The 21,057-nt window shown below is 44.7% G+C and overlaps 1 protein-coding gene across 6 annotated transcripts in view; it reads right to left on the bottom strand.

Moving 5' to 3' along the window:
- The window catches only part of SEMA5B (semaphorin 5B), a 259,077-nt gene that overhangs the window by 122,442 nt on the left and 115,578 nt on the right, over positions 1 to 21,057 (bottom strand). For all 6 annotated transcript variants that reach the window (XM_075829034.1, XM_075829039.1, XM_075829038.1 and 3 more), the window contains one exon: positions 4,340 to 4,535. In XM_075829034.1, coding sequence (XP_075685149.1) covers positions 4,340 to 4,484 — 145 coding nt within the window. In that variant the 5' untranslated portion in view covers positions 4,485 to 4,535. The remainder of the gene's footprint in view (positions 1 to 4,339; positions 4,536 to 21,057) is intronic.

The raw sequence follows: 21,057 nt of genomic DNA, 5'->3' as shown, positions 1-21,057 counted from the left end.
TACCTGTAAGTCCATATAACTCGGAGGATGGAAAGAGTCGCATTACGGTAACGTGTACGAGGCCGCAGCGGTTTGTTACAATGTATCCAGTCTAGAGAATCCGCCGAACGAAAACAACCTGTACTCCAGACAGACCTGCACTGATACATTGTAACGATCCGGAGAGAGATTTGTGCTGATTGTTTAGATCAGAGGATTGTCTAGACTCGATACAGTGTAACAAACCTTCAGCTGTGAGAAGTATTAGATCAGGATGAGTTTTAGCCAAAATAATGAGGCTTTAAAGCACCAAGTTTATTACAAAGTTTCAGAACTTTTCACTATAAAATAACTTATTGGGTTTGTCTACAGTTTGTTAGGAGGGTCCCCCCAATGATAAAATGATAACAGGGTGTTCTGCTGCTGGGATCACCAGTGATCAGGTGTAATCTGTGGGACACCAATCAGCACGTGTTCAGCTCCCCTGCAGCGCCACCACAGGGGAAATGAAGAATTACACAGTTCTCATGGAAATCAATAGACTGTAATGCGGGACCTGCTAAATCCTCCAGAGAGGGAGATCGATGCGGCTTGTAGTCGCTCTCTGCTCTGGAAAAGATACGAGGATCCTGAATTGTCACCCCCCCCCCCCCTCTATCAACTCAATAAACTCCTTTAAACTTATTGTACACACAACAGAGAGGCTCCTTTAAAGTTTAGGAACATCTGGAAGGGGGTGAACACTTTATCACAGGACTGTAAAACCTGCAGCCAGTAACAAAATAACAGAAGAGCCTCGGAGGTAACAATCACGGATATGTAATTGCCAGGTGAGGTGAGAGGAGGGTCCCGGAGAGGAGTGTCCCGGAGGGGGCGCAGGAAACCCCCGGGGCCCCGGATACAAAAGGTCATTACAAGATAATTTTTTTGCACTTTGGGAATCAGAGAAACGGCAGAAATTTCAAACTTAAACAATTTAGGAGACGAGAACGAGGGACGCAGCGAACCCGCGAGACGGAGGAGGCGGCAGATCATTACCGGAGCACAAAGAGAATCCATTACAGGCGGGAGAAATACACGGAACATCGCCGCGCAAATCACCGGCAATCAGAACCGGGAGATGAAGATAATGGCAGCGAGCGAGGAGCATCTTCATATATCAGTGCGGAGAATTACTGGAGGGCTCAGCCCCGGAGACGGATTCATGGGGACGGGGGGATCTTTTATATCCGTTTCTTATGTTTGGTGACAACCACTAGGGGCCGCCATTACATGGCTATAGGGGCTGTCACCCAGCTTTCTATAGACCCTGAATACTACGGAAATCTGCAGTCACACAACCCGACTCACGATGAGATGCTCCGCGTTACTCTAATGTAAAGAATAATTATATCATGTGCAGCTCTGCACCTTTCTGATAGACTTTGTGGCTTAATTCCTCGCCATTTTCAAGATCTTTGATTGCTGTCAGTGAATGGAAACATTCTGGTTTATATCCAGAGGCCAATAACCCCTGCAAAACTGAATACCTCACACAGCTGAGTGTTTGTTACATTTATATCCTGTCTGGACAATCCTAAACACATCAGCAGCAGCACAAATCTCTCGCCTGTCCTGATCGTTCGTTTCTCTACTACTAATATAATAATTCGGACCCCAATCGATCACTCCACGGCTGACTGAGGGATCGGCCAGCTATTAGACGCTGCGGCATTATCCTCCCCTCCCCCACAGCCGCTCATAGTTATAAATATTTTGATCCATTTCAATTACAAAACTGTATCTAAATGCGACGTGTGAACTGGGCCTTAAAGGCGCAGAACGTCCTGGGATTTATTCAAACCCTGCACATCATTGGTTCTCAATCTGTGAGATGCCCCCTAGTGGTTGGCGAGTAGCGGCCGGGGGCAGTTATTACAGTACGGATTATAAACTTCTAGGTCTGGTTTCGCATCTTGACCGACTGGCTCCTTGCGCTTATTTCAAGCTCTTACAGGATTCAGCAGTCGGATGTTCAGATTCGTTGAGATCATTTCTTAAAAACGTTGGCGTGGAGTACGAAAAATGGTGATTCCTCAATAGAAAAAGAACGAGAAGTCGCGCCGTCCAGGACATTCGATGGAAGCAAAAATCTGTGGCATAAACTCGGGGTGGAAAACGGTTCTCGTCTCGTGCCGGAGTTCATGTTACTGCAGCAGGAGAGGAACAAAGGATCCTGCGGCCTCCGAGCTGCTGCCGGTCACCGACTAAATCACAGGCGTCAAATGGAAAAGACACAACGATCCTGATCTGAGGAGACCCGGGATATGGGGGACACGGCTGCACCCCAAAATCCACACAATGAACCGTCCGGAGAGGGAATATTGTGATCCTAGAATAGAAACAAGGGAAATGAAATCCCATTTGCTGCACAATCCAATTAATTTGAGTACGAGGAGCAGAGACTTTCCTTCTCCCTCCTGCTGAGCCCCTTAATATTAGCAGCGACGTCCGTCTACTTACATGTCATATTACCGCGGCAGCTGACGGAGAGCGAGACAAACACAAATGATGAGCAATTTACACCCTTCACCCCGAGAAGGAGCACGGAGACGAGAGACTGAGGAAAGCACAGCGCCCAACAAGTACAGGCAGCAAAGGTGCGCCCCAAGTGCCATTATCCTGTGCCCCAAGTGTCAGCGTATAATTATCCTGTACCCCAACCGTCAGCGTATCATGATCCTGCAACCCAAGCGTCAGCGTGTCATCCTGGACCCCAAGTGTCATTATCCTGGACCCCAAGTGTCAGTGTGTCATTATCCTGCACCCCAACTGTCCGCGTGACATTATCCTGCACCCCAAGTGTCAGTGTGTCGTGCTGGACCCCAAGTGTCATTATCCTGCACCCCAAGTGTCAGCGTGTCATTATCCTGCACCCCAAGTGTCAGCGTGTCACCCTGGACCCCAAGTGTCAGCGTGTCATTATTCTGCACCGCAAGTGTCAGTGTATCATTATCCTGCACCCCAAGTGTCAGCGTGTCATTATCCTGTACCCCAAGTGTCAGCGTATCATTATCCTGCACCCCAAGTGTCAGCGTATCATTATCCTGCACCCCAAGTGTCAGCGTGTCATCCTGGACCCCAAGTGTCAGCGTGTCATTATCCTGTACCCCAAGTGTCAGCGTGTCATTATCCTGTACCCCAAGTGTCAGCGTGTCATTATCCTGTACCCCAAGTGTCAGCGTGTCATTGTTCTGGGTCTTGGTGTATTCGGACAGAACATTATTTCATTTGACCCCAAACTATATTTTGAGAGCACCCACTGAGGGTCCTGGGCCGCAGCTCCGCACATCTGGACCCCCAAACCTTATAATCTTCTAATAAAATCTCACTGGTGTAATGACGTCACCGCAGCTCGCTGTGTAGGCGGCGACATTTTACTCCTAATATTCATTGATTGTAATTATTCGAAGGTCTCAATGTGACTCAGTCGCTGTAACTTAATCATTTACGGTGTCATTTGGCTTTGCAGTAAATAAAGACATATCGTTTCTATTTCTCATTACAGTTGGACTTGATCGGCCGCAGTCTGAGCTGGAATATGAACGGCCGCCGCTTCCAGTTTTGATGAATTCATTTGTAAATCGAGAAATCTTTGAGAATTCATCAAATACATTAAATAAATTAGTTAAGCTAATAATCCGCATCGAAGGTTCGTTAGCAGAAACTTCTATCTGACAGCTACACTCATAGTACGCCCCCGGACACGCCGCCATCATCTCCGACCAGATCATCAAGTGAAGGACAAGGACTCCCCGACATCAACAATCCCATCCAAGCCAGCTCAGACGCTGAACATCATGTCACAGGTTCTATCTACTGCTACGTAACCGGTGTATTGCTTTAATTATCTTAAAACATGTAACATCTTATCCTCCAGTCACATCCAGAGCTGCATTTACAGATCTGCTGGCTGCTGCTAGGTAATGGCTTTACACACTTTACAGAGTAGCTGAGACTCTGTGGTTGGTATAAACCATACATCCCTCACAACGTCCCACAGCCAAGTATACATTGGTACAGCCATAGAACCAGCAGGGGTTGCAGGAAGATTTAAAAAAAAGGGGCAATTTGTGAGTTTACAGGTGATTACAAGAACGGGGAGCACAGCTCTGGAGGTGACTGGAGTATAAGACATGATATAACAGTAAAGCACAACATCTGCAATGTAAATGAATGAGATGAGACTTTATCTGAATGTAAATCACCGGTGAATCTACATCGGAAACTTCCCAGCGCGGAGAGCGATTCCATACGAGCTTCTGACACGTCATCCCTTATACGCGGTCATTAGATGTCACTTTGTATTTTCAGAACTCACCCTGGAAGGTAAGGATGGGGTGCTCTCTCCTGAAACACTGTTCTTCCATCTCTGGATAATCTGCTCGGATGTGGAGTGCTGTAAGGTGGAGCAGAAGAAGAGAGACGAGCGGCAGCGACAAGAAGAGCGCCCATAGCCGGGTCATGGTGGAGGAACGCCACACGTCTATCTTCCAAGGAATGCTCTGCGGCAGGTCCTGGAAGAACAAGATGAAATCATTGTAACAGAAAGAATTAAGAAAAGTAACAATGTAACGGAGCGATATATGCAGGAAAACAATGTAACGGAGCGATATATGCAGAAAACAATGTAACGGAGCGATATATGCAGGAAAACAATGTAACGGAGCGATATATGCAGGAAAACAATGTAACGGAGCGATATATGCAGGAAAACAATGTAACAGAGCGATATATGCAGAAAACAATGTAACGGAGCGATATATGCAGGAAAACAATGTAACGGAGTGATATATGCAGGAAACAATGTAACAGAGCGATATATGCAGGAAACAATGTAACAGAGCGATATATGCAGGAAAACAATGTAACGGAGCGATATATGCAGGAAAACAATGTAACAGAGCGATATACGCAGGAAAACAATGTAACGGAGCGATATACGCAGGAAAACAATGTAACGGATCGATATATGCAGGAAACAATGTAACGGAGCGATATATGCAGGAAAACAATGTAACAGAGCGATATATGCAGGAAACAATGTAACAGAGCGATATATGCAGGAAAACAATGTAACAGAGCGATATATGCAGGAAAACAATGTAACAGAGCGATATACGCAGGAAAACAATGTAACGGAGCGATATACGCAGGAAACAATGTAACGGAGCGATATATGCAGGAAACAATGTAACGGAGCGATATATGCAGGAAAACAATGTAACAGAGCGATATACGCAGGAAAACAATGTAACAGAGCGATATACGCAGGAAAACAATGTAACAGAGCGATATACGCAGGAAAACAATGTAACAGAGCGATATACGCAGGAAACAATGTAACAGAGCGATATATGCAGGAAAACAATGTAACAGAGCGATATATGCAGGAAACAATGTAACAGAGCGATATATGCAGGAAAACAATGTAACAGAGCGATATATGCAGGAAACAATGTAACAGAGCGATATATGCAGGAAGACAATGTAACAGAGCGATATATGCAGGAAAACAATGTAACAGAGCGATATATGCAGGAAAACAATGTAACAGAGCGATATATGCAGGAAACAATGTAACAGAGCGATATATGCAGGAAAACAATGTAACAGAGCGATATATGCAGGAAACAATGTAACGGAGCGATATATGCAGGAAACAATGTAACAGAGCGATATATGCAGGAAACAATGTAACAGAGCGATATATGCAGGAAACAATGTAACGGAGCGATATATGCAGGAAAACAATGTAACAGAGCGATATATGCAGGAAACAATGTAACAGAGCGATATATGCAGGAAACAATGTAACAGAGCGATATATGCAGGAAAACAATGTAACAGAGCGATATATGCAGGAAACAATGTAACAGAGCGATATATGCAGGAAAACAATGTAACGGAGCGATATATGCAGGAAAACAATGTAACGGAGCGATATATGCAGGAAACAATGTAACAGAGCGATATATGCAGGAAACAATGTAACAGAGCGATATATGCAGGAAAACAATGTAACAGAGCGATATATGCAGGAAAACAATGTAACGGAGCGATATATGCAGGAAAACAATGTAACGGAGCGATATATGCAGGAAAACAATGTAACGGAGCGATATATGCAGGAAAACAATGTAACGGAGCGATATATGCAGGAAAACAATGTAACAGAGCGATATATGCAGGAAACAATGTAACGGAGCGATATATGCAGGAAACAATGTAACGGAGCGATATATGCAGGAAAACAATGTAACAGAGCGATATATGCAGGAAACAATGTAACAGAGCGATATATGCAGGAAAACAATGTAACAGAGCGATATATGCAGGAAAACAATGTAACGGAGCGATATATGCAGGAAAACAACGTAACGGAGCGATATATGCAGGAAACAATGTAACAGAGCGATATATGCAGGAAACAATGTAACAGAGCGATATATGCAGGAAACAATGTAACAGAGCGATATATGCAGGAAACAACGTAACGGAGCGATATATGCAGGAAACAATGTAACAGAGCGATATATGCAGGAAACAATGTAACAGAGCGATATATGCAGGAAACAATGTAACAGAGCGATATATGCAGGAAACAATGTAACAGAGCGATATATGCAGGAAACAACGTAACGGAGCGATATATGCAGGAAACAATGTAACAGAGCGATATATGCAGGAAACAATGTAACGGAGCGATATATGCAGGAAAACAATGTAACAGAGCGATATACGCAGGAAACAATGTAACAGATTATGAGAGTAACACATGGAGAAGATGTAACAACATAACGGAAGACTAAGATCTAACAAGGTAACAGAGCCCAGTATAACAAATAGCACAAGTATAACATGGAGAAGATGAAGTAACAATGTAACAGAAAAGCCGGAGACAAACACCGTCAGGACTGGTGGGACAAAACATGGGTGACCTACATGTAAAGCCTCTCCTAATCAGCTAGAAGTGAACCCAGGACTATCACAGGGGGAGATCCGTGACATTCACATCCAGTGCGCAGAGTTACTATTGTGGTCAGGAGGTATAAAAACACAGGAGCGCAGGAACTTCCCAGTAAAAGAAAAGCACAAACCTCTAAAATAGAAAATATTCTCAACAAGAACCAAAAATCTAAGAAGATCCACCCGGAGCGCAGGAGCCGAGAACAGACCGGAGAACGTCACACCCAGAAAGCCGCAATCAAACATTCGGATATCCGCTCCACGAGATTAATGAGGCCCGGGCCCCGGAGTCATTACTATGGGGCCCATCATAAGATGGAATATAACGTGGAGGTTCCTACAATTTGCTGACATTTGTGGGTAGCGACGGGGGCACAAACATCCCAAAGAAAGAGAAGGCGAACATTTTTATACTCTGCCCAAACCCCCCGATCTCCTGCGGCCCAGACCGGGGGTCCGCAATGATCAGCACGTCACCTGGGAGGGAAGTTTTACTGGGTTCAAAGTATTTCCAGCAAATATAAAAAACCTCAAAGATAAATCCTTGAGACGTCCTCTTATTCTACGCAGCGATTTCTAAGTTCCATGATTTGGGGAAAGCGGAGTGATGACCCCAATAGATGCGGTAATTGCAGCCATATTTGTGATCACTCAGCTTTCCCAGACTCCTGAATGGCAAATATGCAGAGTTATGGAAAAGTATCTCTGTAGGAGTCTGGGAAGGCTGGGTGACATCCACTCGGGGTGTTGTATTGGTGGTCACCCAGCTTTCCCAGAAACAGATAACTGAGGAATTCGAGGACATCGTGCACCGGGGGTATTTATTCATTTTTATGATGCGACTCGTGCGATTTGTAGACTCTTTACCTTTGAATAAATGAGGTGGTGAAGCCGAGAGACAATTTTAGAGGAAAGAATATAAATTGCTTCCATTGGGCAATTCACCGCTGTAAATCCGATAGTCGGCGGCCTCCTCGCAGGACCCTACACGTCAGCGCCCCCGATCCCACAATCAGATCTATACTTTAAGGGCAATTCATCTGCTGTTCAGCTCAGGCCTTCATCAAAGCAGCGCACGGAATATAATCCTGACCTGAATATCGATGCGTTTCTCCGGCCGCCGGGACTGGATATTATTGGTATTCTGACCACTAGACTGGACTGAGGTGCCCAAACATCGACCACACAGACTCCAGAGTAGCAGAACGGTCATCATTAGCAACAACGTAACCTGAAGGCTACTCCAGGCCCCTCCTACTTATTGTGGCTCCTCCCCCAAAGTATATGAGAACTTATTACCAGACACTGGGGGTTCAGAGGCTCGTACTTTATAATCTTCCGTCCTGACTAGAATGTAATCATCTCTCCATGTATGGATTTTTCTGCTGAGCTTGTGCTTATACACAGCAGCCAATCTGAACAAGAAGAGCTGCAGTGTAAAACATGGAGGAGGGATAGAGCAGCAGCCTGAGCCTCTGATTAAAATAGTAGGTAAATTTCAGACGACCAGACTCCAATAGTCAGTGTAGCTATGGTTGAGTCAGTGATCATACCTGTGCCCTAATGGAGCAGAGCTGCAGTGTAAAGCATGAGGAAGGGACAGAGCAGCAGCGTTAGCCTGTGATGAGAGGAGAAGCAGACAATGCAGAAATTAAATAGTGGGCAAGTATGTCTGGAGAAACAAGAATAGATGGAGACCGGATCGTAGGGATCACAAAACCCATATTGAAAAACCTGAAGGTCGGAGAGACGATGGTCAGCAGCGGCGAAACAATAATACTGCTAATAATAATAACGCTCTATACATCTTATACTGAGCCTGCGTTACAACGCATCTTATACTACAGTCACACCCAAAGCTGCTAGCTGCTACATCCAAAATAAAATCAGCAATATTGGTGATCAACACAATCCCACCAGCTTAGGCCCCGTTCACATCACGCTTGTGATGTAGGTTTGGCATGTACGTTGTAAAAGTTCCTTTAGGCCTCCGTAGACTACAATACCCCATCCAACGGGACGCACACATTATTCTGGTAAATTGACGGACTCCATCACTTAAAGCGGACAGACCCATTATGGAATGGAAACCAATGGGTGCCGTCGCTGTCCGTCATGTGATGGATCCGGTACCCGTTATTTTAGTTAATCTGTCATTATGATGGCAGATGTGAAGGTACAAGTCTAAATTTAACGTATACGTCGGTAGCTTTTCCCAGCATATACACTAAACGTGATGTGAACGGAGACTTGACCCCATAATTCTCTGTACGCCGACGTATTGCATTGTGGGACGGATTTGTTTTTTTATATCGGCTACATCTCCCACAATGCAACACAACAAAGCATGTTTTGAGCAAATACTGAATTAATAGGGAGAAAGAGGGAAATGTGAAGCCGGAAAAAAAACCAAAAGACTAGAAATTAGGACAATTGTGAATGCAGCTTTGATTGTGACTGGAGTAATTCAGGATGAGTACAAGTAGCACAGCAGGGTGTCTGAAGTAATGGGACATTTATGGGGATTCTGTGTGGCTGTAATGTGGTGTTCAGGTGTGGAGTTGCCCTTTAAGGCAGGTGGCAGCGGTGCTCTTTGTGCTCTGCAGGGGACAATCAATCGTCTCAGGTGTCGCCGCGTTTTACAGATCACAAACCCCGGCTGGTAGCCCGCCCAGGAGCCAGCTGGCACAGAGAAGCTTTGTTCTGCTTGGACGCGGAGGACATTTCTCACGTTAATAAGGACGTATTCCCAGCTCTGCAATTACACAATGTGGAGGGATCCCGGGGGCGCAGAGCAGCCACATATCACCCACATGGCAGCAGATCTGGTGCCACACAAACCATAGAACCGTGCCAGGGAGGAGCCGGGATGAATAATCACAGGGTGTCATTACTTACACAACTGCAACCTCGTAACGTCAAGACAAATATGTATCATTGCTGTAGTATCTTCTCTATAACCACTAACGACACTCACCGCACAACCTAATATCTCATTATAACCGTGTAATGCTGCACCGGCCCGAGCTCCACCGCCGGTCACCAACGTTTCATTCATTACTCCAGATATGAATGAGACTTCAACATCCTACACATTTATCTCCATATTATATATATGATCAATGTCATCAATAATAAACACAATTATTGTCATTAATCATCGATCACTTTTCTCAGAGTGAATTATCATTATGAGCGTAAACATTCAGATCTGATCAATAATCGCCTCGTACCTGGGACCGGACAATCAATCCGTGATGAATACATTCATAAGAAGCCGAATGGCTGTGTATATACATGACATTACTTATCCTGTATTATACTCCAGAGCTGCACTCACTATTCTGCTGGTGGAGTCACTGTGTACATACATTACATTACTTATCCTGTACTGATCCTGAGTTACATCTTGTATTATACTCCAGAGCTGCACTCACTATTCTGCTGGTGGAGTCACTGTGTACATACATTACATTACTTATCCTGTACTGATCCTGAGTTACATCCTGTATTATACTCCAGAGCTGCACTCACTATTCTGCTGGTGGAGTCACTGTGTACATACATTACATTACTTATCCTGTACTGATCCTGAGTTACATCCTGTATTATACTCCAGAGCTGCACTCCCTATTCTGCTGGTGGAGTCACTGTGTACATACATTACTTATCCTGTACTTATCCTGAGTTACATCCTGTATTATACTCCAGAGCTGCACTCACTATTCTGCTGGTGTAGTCACTGTGTACATACATTACATTACTTATCCTGAGTTACATCCTGTATTATACTCCAGAGCTGCAATCACTATTCTGCTGGTGTAGTCACTGTGTACATACATTACATTACTTATCCTGAGTTACATCCTGTATTATACTCCAGAGCTGCACTCACTATTCTGCTGGTGGAGTCACTGTGTACATACATTACTTATCCAGTACTGATCCTGAGTTATATCCTTTATTATACTCCAGAGCTGCACTCACTATTCTGCTGCTGGAGTCACTGTGTACATACATTACTTATCCTGTACTGATCCAGAGTCACATCCTGTATTATACTCCAGAGCTGCACTCACTATTCTGCTGGTGGAGTCACTGTGTACATACATTACTTATCCTGTACTGATCCTGAGTTACATCCTGTATTATACTCCAGAGCTGCACTCACTATTCTGCTGCTGGAGTCACTGTGTACATACATTACATTACTTATCCTGTACTGATCCTGAGTTACATCCTGTATTATACTCCAGAGCTGCACTCACTATTCTGCTGGTGGAGTCACTGTGTACATACATTACATTACTTATCCTGTACTGATCCTGTATTATACTCCAGAGCTGCACTGATTCTTATTGGAAACCGTCAGCAAGCTTGTGGAGAGACACCATCCTAACAGCTTAGCTGAGCATTTATGTAGGGGGCAGTTAGTTTTTTCTACATTTGATTACTGTATCGTATGTTCACATTCAGAGCTGTATTCACAATTCTGCTGTCTACTTGCACACCCCTAGCAGCAAAAATGAGATCCCATAGTGCACTGCACCCTGGGGAATTTTAAGAGATCTAGTTTCGTTTTTTCCATCAGAATACTGTACAGTGCCCGGTATAAACACTACATTTCCCTAAACGCATGACAACAGACTGGACGGATAGGAAGAAAGGAGCGAGACAGATTTCCCGGAAACCTCTCAAGACTCCAGGACTGATATTTACTGGGGATTATTCTATTTATTATTTTAGGGGAATATCTGGAGAAATCTCAGATGTTCTAGACTCGGCATTCTGATCTCCGGCTAAGAGGCTTTCATCTACTGGACAGCGCACAATGAAGGTTACGTCAGGAGCCGGCCGCCCCGTACGCTCGCTGCATCCACCTGCAGGTATTAGTAGAGATCATGCTCTTCAGGTTCATCCTCGAGTGGTCATTTCAGAGAGAACTCCGTTCTTTGTTCTTAAGATGTTTGAACAGACTGAAGATTGGAGGGAGGGGGAGAGGATTATCCTCACGTAGCAGCAGCGAGAAATCTACAAATATGTTTTTTTGTCTTGCTGGAATAACCGAAAAATTGTAAAATAATTCTACGTGGAGATAAACGCGAACCCATGAAAAAGGAAACGTTCTGCAACGGTCTAATAAATTGTGGGGGAATTAGGTTTTCTTTACCGGTCTGGCGTGGAAAAATCGCAAAAGCTGCAATCTGCAGGAAAGTTTGTTCATTTTGTGCTGTTTGCGCTGCTCCCGTCACTTACCTAAAAAGTAGGCAGGGCTTAACAGAAGGGGACGGGCCACCCGCGGGTCGCCAAATTGACTATAATTTATGCCAGTAACTGATTTCTGCCATAATTTCCATCAATGGCTGCTCCGAGCTGGAGAAGATTTCCCTTTCTGGCGCACAGCCGGCCAGAGATGCGCCTAATCTGTTAATAAATAAGGTGCAATTCACTCCAATGTGCTTGAGATTAAGAATCGCCGTTTAGACAGGACCCCCTAGCCAGATCAGGCCAATCAGGAGCCGGCGCTAGACAGGGTCAGGACATGGTGTACGAGCGCCCAGACGAGAAAAGAAGCCATGAGTAAAAAGGAGGATCTGGTTTGCGGAATGAATTTAGGGGTCTGATTTGGGGATGTCAAATTATTTTTGGGTCTGTCTGGAGTTTATGCCTCCCGTGACCTCATCCTGCATTTCCTACTTATATGTCCAATTGGTACGGAGCCCAAAACATTCTAGTTTGGCCCCTGTAACAAACCCTCCAGTTGTGTACACAGGAGCAGACCAGGGAAGGTTTACAGCCTCTGGATGTAACCAGGAATATGTATATGCACTGACAGCAAGCAGAGATCTTAAAAACAGTGAGAAATTGAAATACAAAACCTATTAGAAAGTTGCAGAACTTTTCCTTCTACAAGGTTTAAACTTTAATTTACAGCAATCTCGGCGCTATTTGTTACAATGTGTTCTGGTTATTAGTGAGCCGGAGATACAATGTAAGACATTGTACAGGAACGCCTGAAACGCCGCCATCGATGCAGCGACTTCTACGCTTTCCCATCGCCATTGTTTCCTGAACGCGCAGTTTTTTACTTGATGTCCCTTTAATGCGATGTCGATAAATGTTGATTTCTTCCTCTTTGTTCGTCTCGATTAATCGATTCATTCAATAAATACGAAGATTAAAGAGCTGGAAAATAAATAAATAATTGGGTCTGCGCCGCTGAAGAGGCTCCGGATGATATGCGCGATCAATAGCTCTCTCGGAGGAGCGGCGTGGCGCGCTGCGCTCTGTGTGGTTTCAATAGACAATCTATACGGCAGATAATTACCCAGAGTGACAGCTCCAAATCAGAACGCCGCAGACTGTCAGTCAGACCCGGGAGCCGCCGCTCAGCTGCAGGGGATTCGCGGCGTGCACATATTTATTGATACTCCGCACCTGTACAGCGCAGGAAGAACGCGCCCCACCGCTGAACACAGACTGGTTAGCGAGCGGTTTATCTAACGCTTCCAGCCGCAGAATCAATCACGGCGCCCTTTCCACGGAAACAAAGTGACCGCCTTTTATTCATTTGTACAATAGGTCGTTAGCGATTCTGTTCTGCAGACGAGAGTATTAAGCTAAGTGCACCTGTCACCTGCGCAGAGTAATGGCGGCCAATTAATTTACAGGAAGGAGCCCATCGATCCGCCGATTTACCGGCCTATAGCGTACGAGGGTCGAATCGATGGAACAATTATTTTCTTCAATTCGCAAAAAAGTCACTCACGAATATATCCGATTAATTCCTCCAATCTGATCAAAAGCCCAGAGGAGATTTACAAATTGATATGTCTATATCCACCTGTCAGCCATTATCATCAATACTCCAATGCACCGTCTTTCAATTTGATGTATACAGCTCTCAAACAAATCTATGTGTCTCCATGGTTACAGGGAGTGGAGTAAGACGTGACTGCAGGATCAGAGGTCTGAATACATGAACGGAAGGAGATTTTAATCCAGATTAATGTCTTTGTTCACATCTGTGGCGCGGCATCCTGCGCTATTGTGTCCGGTACCATCATGGCCCCCCAACCCCGATGGAAAGCCGACAGAACCCATTAAAGTGAATGTGTTCAGTCGGCAGTGTCTGCTTTGCAATGGAACTATTGGTTCTGCTATTCCCATGTTCTAATCCTCTGACTCAGTCTAAATGTGGTACTATTTTTTTTTTTTTAGATGCATCGGATCAATACAAAGAACGGTGCCAAATGTGAACATGCCCCTTGGGTGAGAAACTTACAACCTGGAAATAACATAAGCGTGGAGCCTGACACCTGTGGGAAAATCTGTGTCCTGGAAAACCCCCACAATTTACAACAATGTAGAGATCTCAGCTAAGGTGTTAATGAGATGTCTGTCCACAAGCTCGCTGACTTCAATAACAAGCAGAATAGTGAGTGCAGCTCTGGAGTATAATACAGGATATAACTCAGGATCAGTACAGAATAAGTAATGTAATGTATGTACACAGTGATTCCACCAGCAGAATAGTGAGTGCAGCTCTGGAGTATAATACAGGATGTAACTCAGGATCAGTACAGGATAAGTAATGTAATGTATGTACACAGTGACTCCACCAGCAGAATAGTGAGTGCAGCTCTGGAGTATAATACAGGATATAACTCAGGATCAGTACAGGATAAGTAATGTAATGTATGTACACAGTGACTACCAGCAGAATAGTGAGTGCAGCTCTGGAGTATAATACAGGATATAACTCCGGATCAGTACAGGATAAGTAATGTATTGTATGCACACAGTGACTCCACCAGCAGAATAGTGAGTGCAGCTCTGGAGCATAATACAGGATGTAACTCAGGATCAGTACAGGATAAGTAATGTAATGTATGTACACAGTGACTCCACCAGCAGAATAGTGATTGCTGCTCTGGAGTATAATACAGGATATAACTCAGGATCAGTACAGGATAAGTAATGTAATGTATGCACACAGTGACTCCACCAGCAGAATAGTGAGTGCAGCTCTGGAGTATAATACAGGATATAACTCAGGATCAGTACAGGATAAGTAATGTATTGTATGTACACAGTGACTCCACCAGCAGAATAGTGAGTGCAGCTCTGGAGTATAATACAGGATATAACTCAGGATCAGTACAGGATAAGTAATGTAATGTATGCACACAGTGACTCCACCAGCAGAATAGTGAGTGCAGCTCTGGAGTATAATACAGGATATAACTCAGGATCAGTACAGGATAAGTAATGTATGTACACAGTGACTCCACCAGCAGAATAGTGAGTGCAGCTCTGGAGTATAATACAGGATGTAACTCAGGATCAGTACAGGATAAGTAATGTATGTACACAGTGACTCCACCAGCAGAATAGTGAGTGCAGCTCTGGAGTATAATACAGGATGTAACTCAGGATCAGTACAGGATAAGTAATGTATGTACACAGGGACTCCAGCAGCAGAATAGTGAGTGCAGCTCTGGAGTATAATACAGGATATAACTCAGGATCAGTACAGGATAAGTAATGTAATGTATGTACACAGTGACTCCACCAGCAGAATAGTGAGTGCAGCTCTGGAGTATAATACAGGATGTAACTCAGGGTCAGTACAGGATAAGTAATGTAATGTATGTACACAGTGACTCCACCAGCAGAATAGTGAGTGCAGCTCTGGAGTATAATACAGGATATAACTCAGGATCAGTACAGGATAAGTAATGTAATGTATGTACACAGTGACTCCACCAGCAGAATAGTGATTGCAGATCTGGAGTATAATACAGGATATAACTCAGGATCAGTACAGGATAAGTAATGTAATGTATGTACACAGTGACCACCAGCAGAATAGTGAGTGCAGCTCTGGAGTATAATACAGGATGTAACTCAGGATCAGTACAGGATAAGTAATGTAATGTATGTACACAGTGACTCCACCAGCAGAATAGTGAGTGCAGCTCTGGAGGATAATACAGGATGTAACTCAGGATCAGTACAGGATAAGTAATGTAATGTATGTACACAGTGACTCCACCAGCAGAATAGTGAGTGCAGCTCTGAAGTATAATACAGGATGTAACTCAGGATCAGTACAGGATAAGTAATGTAATGTATGTACACAGTGACTCCACCAGCAGAATAGTGAGTGCAGCTCTGGAGTATAATACAGGATATAACTCAGGATCAGTACAGGATAAGTAATGTAATGTATGTACACAGTGACTCCACCAGCAGAATAGTGATTGCAGATCTGGAGTATAATACAGGATATAACTCAGGATCAGTACAGGATAAGTAATGTAATGTATGTACACAGTGACCACCAGCAGAATAGTGAGTGCAGCTCTGGAGTATAATACAGGATGTAACTCAGGATCAGTACAGGATAAGTAATGTAATGTATGTACACAGTGACTCCACCAGCAGAATAGTGAGTGCAGCTCTGGAGTATAATACAGGAGGTAACTCAGGATCAGTACAGGATAAGTAATTTATGTAGAATAATCCCGCATGTAAACCCTACAATGGTGTCTGGATGTGGCCACTCCTAGGTCAGTTGCATCATTTATCTCATTTCTTTTCAATTCGTCGTGGGGTGGAAGGATAAAGGAAATTAAAACAATATGAACGCAGTAAATATCCTCAATATAAAAACAAACAAGAACAAGTGAAGCGTTTCCAGTCCCGCCGCCGCCAGCTGACACGTGAGCACCAGCCGCCTCATATGGTGAACACTGTCAGCGAGCGCAGATCCCAGCATCCTGTGCGCGCGGCGGCCCCAGAACCTGCTGTATAAAAGGTCTGAAGATTTATTATGAGATTATTATAAAGGTTTGTGCCCCTCCCCAATGTCTTGTACATCATCATCATCATCATCGCCATAGAGCGAACATAGACATGTCCAAGAGAGGATGTGGGGAGTTGTGGTTCACAAGATGATGGTAATGGAAAATAAACTCAAAAGTTTCCGCAAATCCCCTCCTCCCGTGGCACCACCCACACAGCAAGTCCTCCGAACCAACGGATACGGAAACATTTAAAGGAGAACTCCCAGGAGGTCTATTCAGTGTCGATAATAAGAGTCAACACGATTTTACGTTGCTTCTATTTAATTTTATTGTCTTTGGTTATTCGAGGAACCTGAAAACCTTCTGCCTGTATCCCCATGACAACACTACCTGCGGCTGTCCACTGACAACTCACTGGTGCTCAACTGGGCCGATATACCATTCTGGAGTGCGGAAAAGTTGGGTGAAAATTCCTGTAAACACGGAAATATTAAATGGTCACCCAGCTTTCCCAGGAACAGATAAAACATTGAAGTAGAATATTACACAAGGAAAAGTCCCTGGGACGGATATTGGATTTTATGATTTGGGGGTTGCCCTTTAAGAGTTGAAAACGTTTTCCTGTGATTGATGATCCTGCTCTCGATCAGCGAGGCCTGTGGCCCGGGAATGAGCGTCTCTTAAATAATGCAGCGGAGGACGCCGGGAAAAGCACGTTCTAAATAACAATAAATAAATGCAGGAAGATATCGGAGCGCGCGTTCCCAATGCAGCGCCGCAGCATAAATCTTTTACATCAATCCGCTTTCAACTACCTATGCGCAAACTAAGAGGAACGGCGCGTGGTGGCCACTCGCTGCACAGAAATAAATTATTCAGATCTGTGGGTCACCAGGAAAAAAAAGAGAATATGAAAATATCACAGAATCCATGAGACCAGAACTACAGAGCGGCGGTCCAGAGGAATACACAGCGTGGTGGGCGGCGGTCCAGAGGAATACACAGCGTGGTGGGCGGCGGTCCAGAGGAATACACAGCGTGGTGGGCGGCGGTCCAGAGGAATACACAGCGTGGTGGGCGGCGGTCCAGAGGAATACGCTGCGGGGTGGGCGGTCCAGAGGAATACACAGCGTGGTGGGCGGTCCAGAGGAATACACAGCGGGGTGGGCGGTCCAGAGGAATACACAGCGGGGTGGGCGGCGGTCCAGAGGAATACACAGCGTGGTGGGCGGCGGTCCAGAGGAATACACAGCGTGGTGGGCGGCGGTCCAGAGGAATACACAGCGTGGTGGGCGGCGGTCCAGAGGAATACACAGCGTGGTGGGCGGCGGTCCAGAGGAATACACCGCGTGGTGGGCGGTCCAGAGGAATACACTGCGTGGTGGGCGGTCCTCGTTGTCACTAAAACTGGAAAATCTCACGGCGAATGCTTGAGGAGTAACCGTGTCCTGAAGATGACCCGGAGGTAACGCAGGCTCGGACATTTAAAGGGGCAGGAGATGGCGTTATTCCCTGCGTACAAAGCCAGACAGAGTGGATAGCGCAGAGTTAATTTACTTGATTGACAGTTAATTGAGAAAATGTTAATTTTAGGCACCGCCATTTGTTTATCGGCAATACAATAAAATTACAGCCACATTAACGCTAAAACCAACCCCAGGGTAAAACAAAGGTAATTACGTTATTCATTACAAGCGAGACGAGGACGCCGGCGGCAGCGCTGTCTCCTCTCATTCATCCTCAGCCAACTATTTACTTGTCTGCTTGAAAATGTGACCTGGGGTCCTTAACCCCTCCTGACCCGGAGCCACCCCGAGGTGAGGGGGAGGAGCTTAGTGATGATGTCAGCAATAATCAGCAGAATATAAACACTGGTTAATTACAGTAATGAAAATGGATATAAATATATAATAAACAGATAACAGAGAAGCAGGAAAATCATTTAAAGGGACATTACAGTAAAACGGACAAAATGAGCCCCCTCCCTCCTCATTCATAAGGATCTATATGCATCACAAGAGGCAGCCATTGTATCCACACTCCCCCCCCCCCACCCCCCATAGCAGTTCATGGGAAGTAATACGTTCGGCTGAATGGTCTCAGTTTATAGCAGAAGAAATACCCCCCCCCCCCCCCCCCCGCCATTGATATTTCTGCAATGGAGACCAAGCAATTCGAAGCCTTAAAGCCCCCAGCCTCAGATGGAGCGGACCAGAACTAGGGGATGGAGTTCTCTGATTTCTAACCGGCTTCTTCAAGAGTTTGAGATGGTCTTGAAAAGTGACAGATAAGCGGCTTCTTTTTTCTCTTTTCCCCTCTTGATGGATTCCAGGACTTCCTATTAGATGTATAAAGTGATACAATGTATCAAACTCCAGTAGTTAAATGACCGCACAAGACCTGGACCTGCCACTCAGGGTTAACAATTTAAACTCTACACATCTTTCGTAAAATTTGAAAAGCTTCAGAGCTGCATTCTTAATTCTGCTGGCTGTTTTCAGGTTGTAGGCACCTTCCTGCAGTCTCTGCTGGTTCAGTGCCTTGTATATGGCACAAAGACCTCCGGCTGTGCGGGGAGGAGCTCAGACACGCTCTGGGGGAGGGAAGGAGTCATTTTGGTTCGGAGTTTCCCTGTAAATACAACTCCAGACAGGAATAATGTTCAACTATGGAGACCTCCTCCCGTCGCAGTCACCTGACGCATCCCGCCCATCCATAGTCATTTTCGGAAGTATTTCTCAGGCTTCAGTAATCTCATTTTATACGACACTTTACGGCCAGGTTTATTCTCGCTTTTGTGAGGCTGTAAATTCTTATTAGATTTCAAATTTTGTTTTTACATATTTTATTTTTACCAACACAAAAGCAAATGATGCGCAAGAAGCCGCGTCTCAGTCCGCGCCGCAAGAAGAATCTTAATACCTGAAAAGTCGGGGAAGCCGAGGGGTTAAGTCAGAAAAGAGACGTCCCAGCAGGAAAGGAAGACTTTCTGTGAATTTGTAGGCAGCGGGGGAGGGGCTTGGTGGGTGCGGGCGCTTAATCCGAGATCACTGATCACATACGGCGTCACTTCAGGCAAAATGAAACCCATCTGGTAGAAGAAGCCGAGGCTCAAAATGACAAATAACAGACCTGAGGCCGAGCGACTGTCACCGACTATTATATCACAACCGTGACCAAAGGAAACGCCGCACCTGCAACATTCTCTCCATCTGCTGTAAAGGTGATTGCAACCTATTGCTCCCTGTTATCAGTCATTTCAGGCTGGGGAAAAACAGACTGTAGTGTTCAATAGATAGAAAAGCGTAGAAACCTCCCCTCCCCCATAATAGCTACTTATATCATATCTCCAGAAACTCCTCTTATATCACTCCAGCACTATTATATCCTCCAGAGACATTATATCATATGTGACTGATATCAGCCGCTCCTCTTATATCACTCCAGTACTATTATATCCTCCAGAGACATTACATCATATGTGTGACTGATATCAGCCGCTCCTCTTATATCACTCCAGTACTATTATATCCTCCAGAGACATTATATCATATGTGACTGATATCAGCCGCTCCTCTTATATCACTCCAGCACTATTATATCCTCCAGAGACATTACATCATATGTGTGACTGATATCAGCCGCTCCTCTTATATCACTCCAGTACTATTATATCCTCCAGAGACATTACATCATATGTGTGACTGATATCAGCCGCTCCTCTTATATCACTCCAGCACTATTATATCCCCCAGAGACATTACATCATATGTGTGACTGATATCAGCCGCTCCTCTTATATCACTCCAGTACTATTATATCCTCCAGAGACATTACATCATATGTGTGACTGATATCAGCCGCTCCTCTTATATCACTCCAGTACTATTATATCCTCCAGACATTACAGCATATGTGACTGATATCAGCCGCTCCTCTTATATCACTCCAGTACTATTATATCCTCCAGAGACATTACATCATATGTGTGACTGATATCAGCCGCTCCTCTTATATCACTCCAGTACTATTATATCCTCCAGAGACATTATATCATATGTGACTGATATCAGCCGCTCCTCTTATATCACTCCAGCACTATTATATCCTCCAGAGACATTACATCATATGTGTGACTGATATCAGCCGCTCCTCTTATATCACTCCAGCACTATTATATCCCCCAGAGACATTACATCATATGTGACTGATATCAGCCGCTCCTCTTATAACACTCCAGCACTATTATATCCTCCAG

This window comes from Rhinoderma darwinii, chromosome 6, assembly GCF_050947455.1.
Source record: "Rhinoderma darwinii isolate aRhiDar2 chromosome 6, aRhiDar2.hap1, whole genome shotgun sequence".
Classification (NCBI taxonomy): Eukaryota; Metazoa; Chordata; class Amphibia; order Anura; family Rhinodermatidae; genus Rhinoderma; species Rhinoderma darwinii.
Note: the sequence above shows the minus strand (reverse complement) of the source record. Positions and strands in the feature narration are given on the sequence as shown.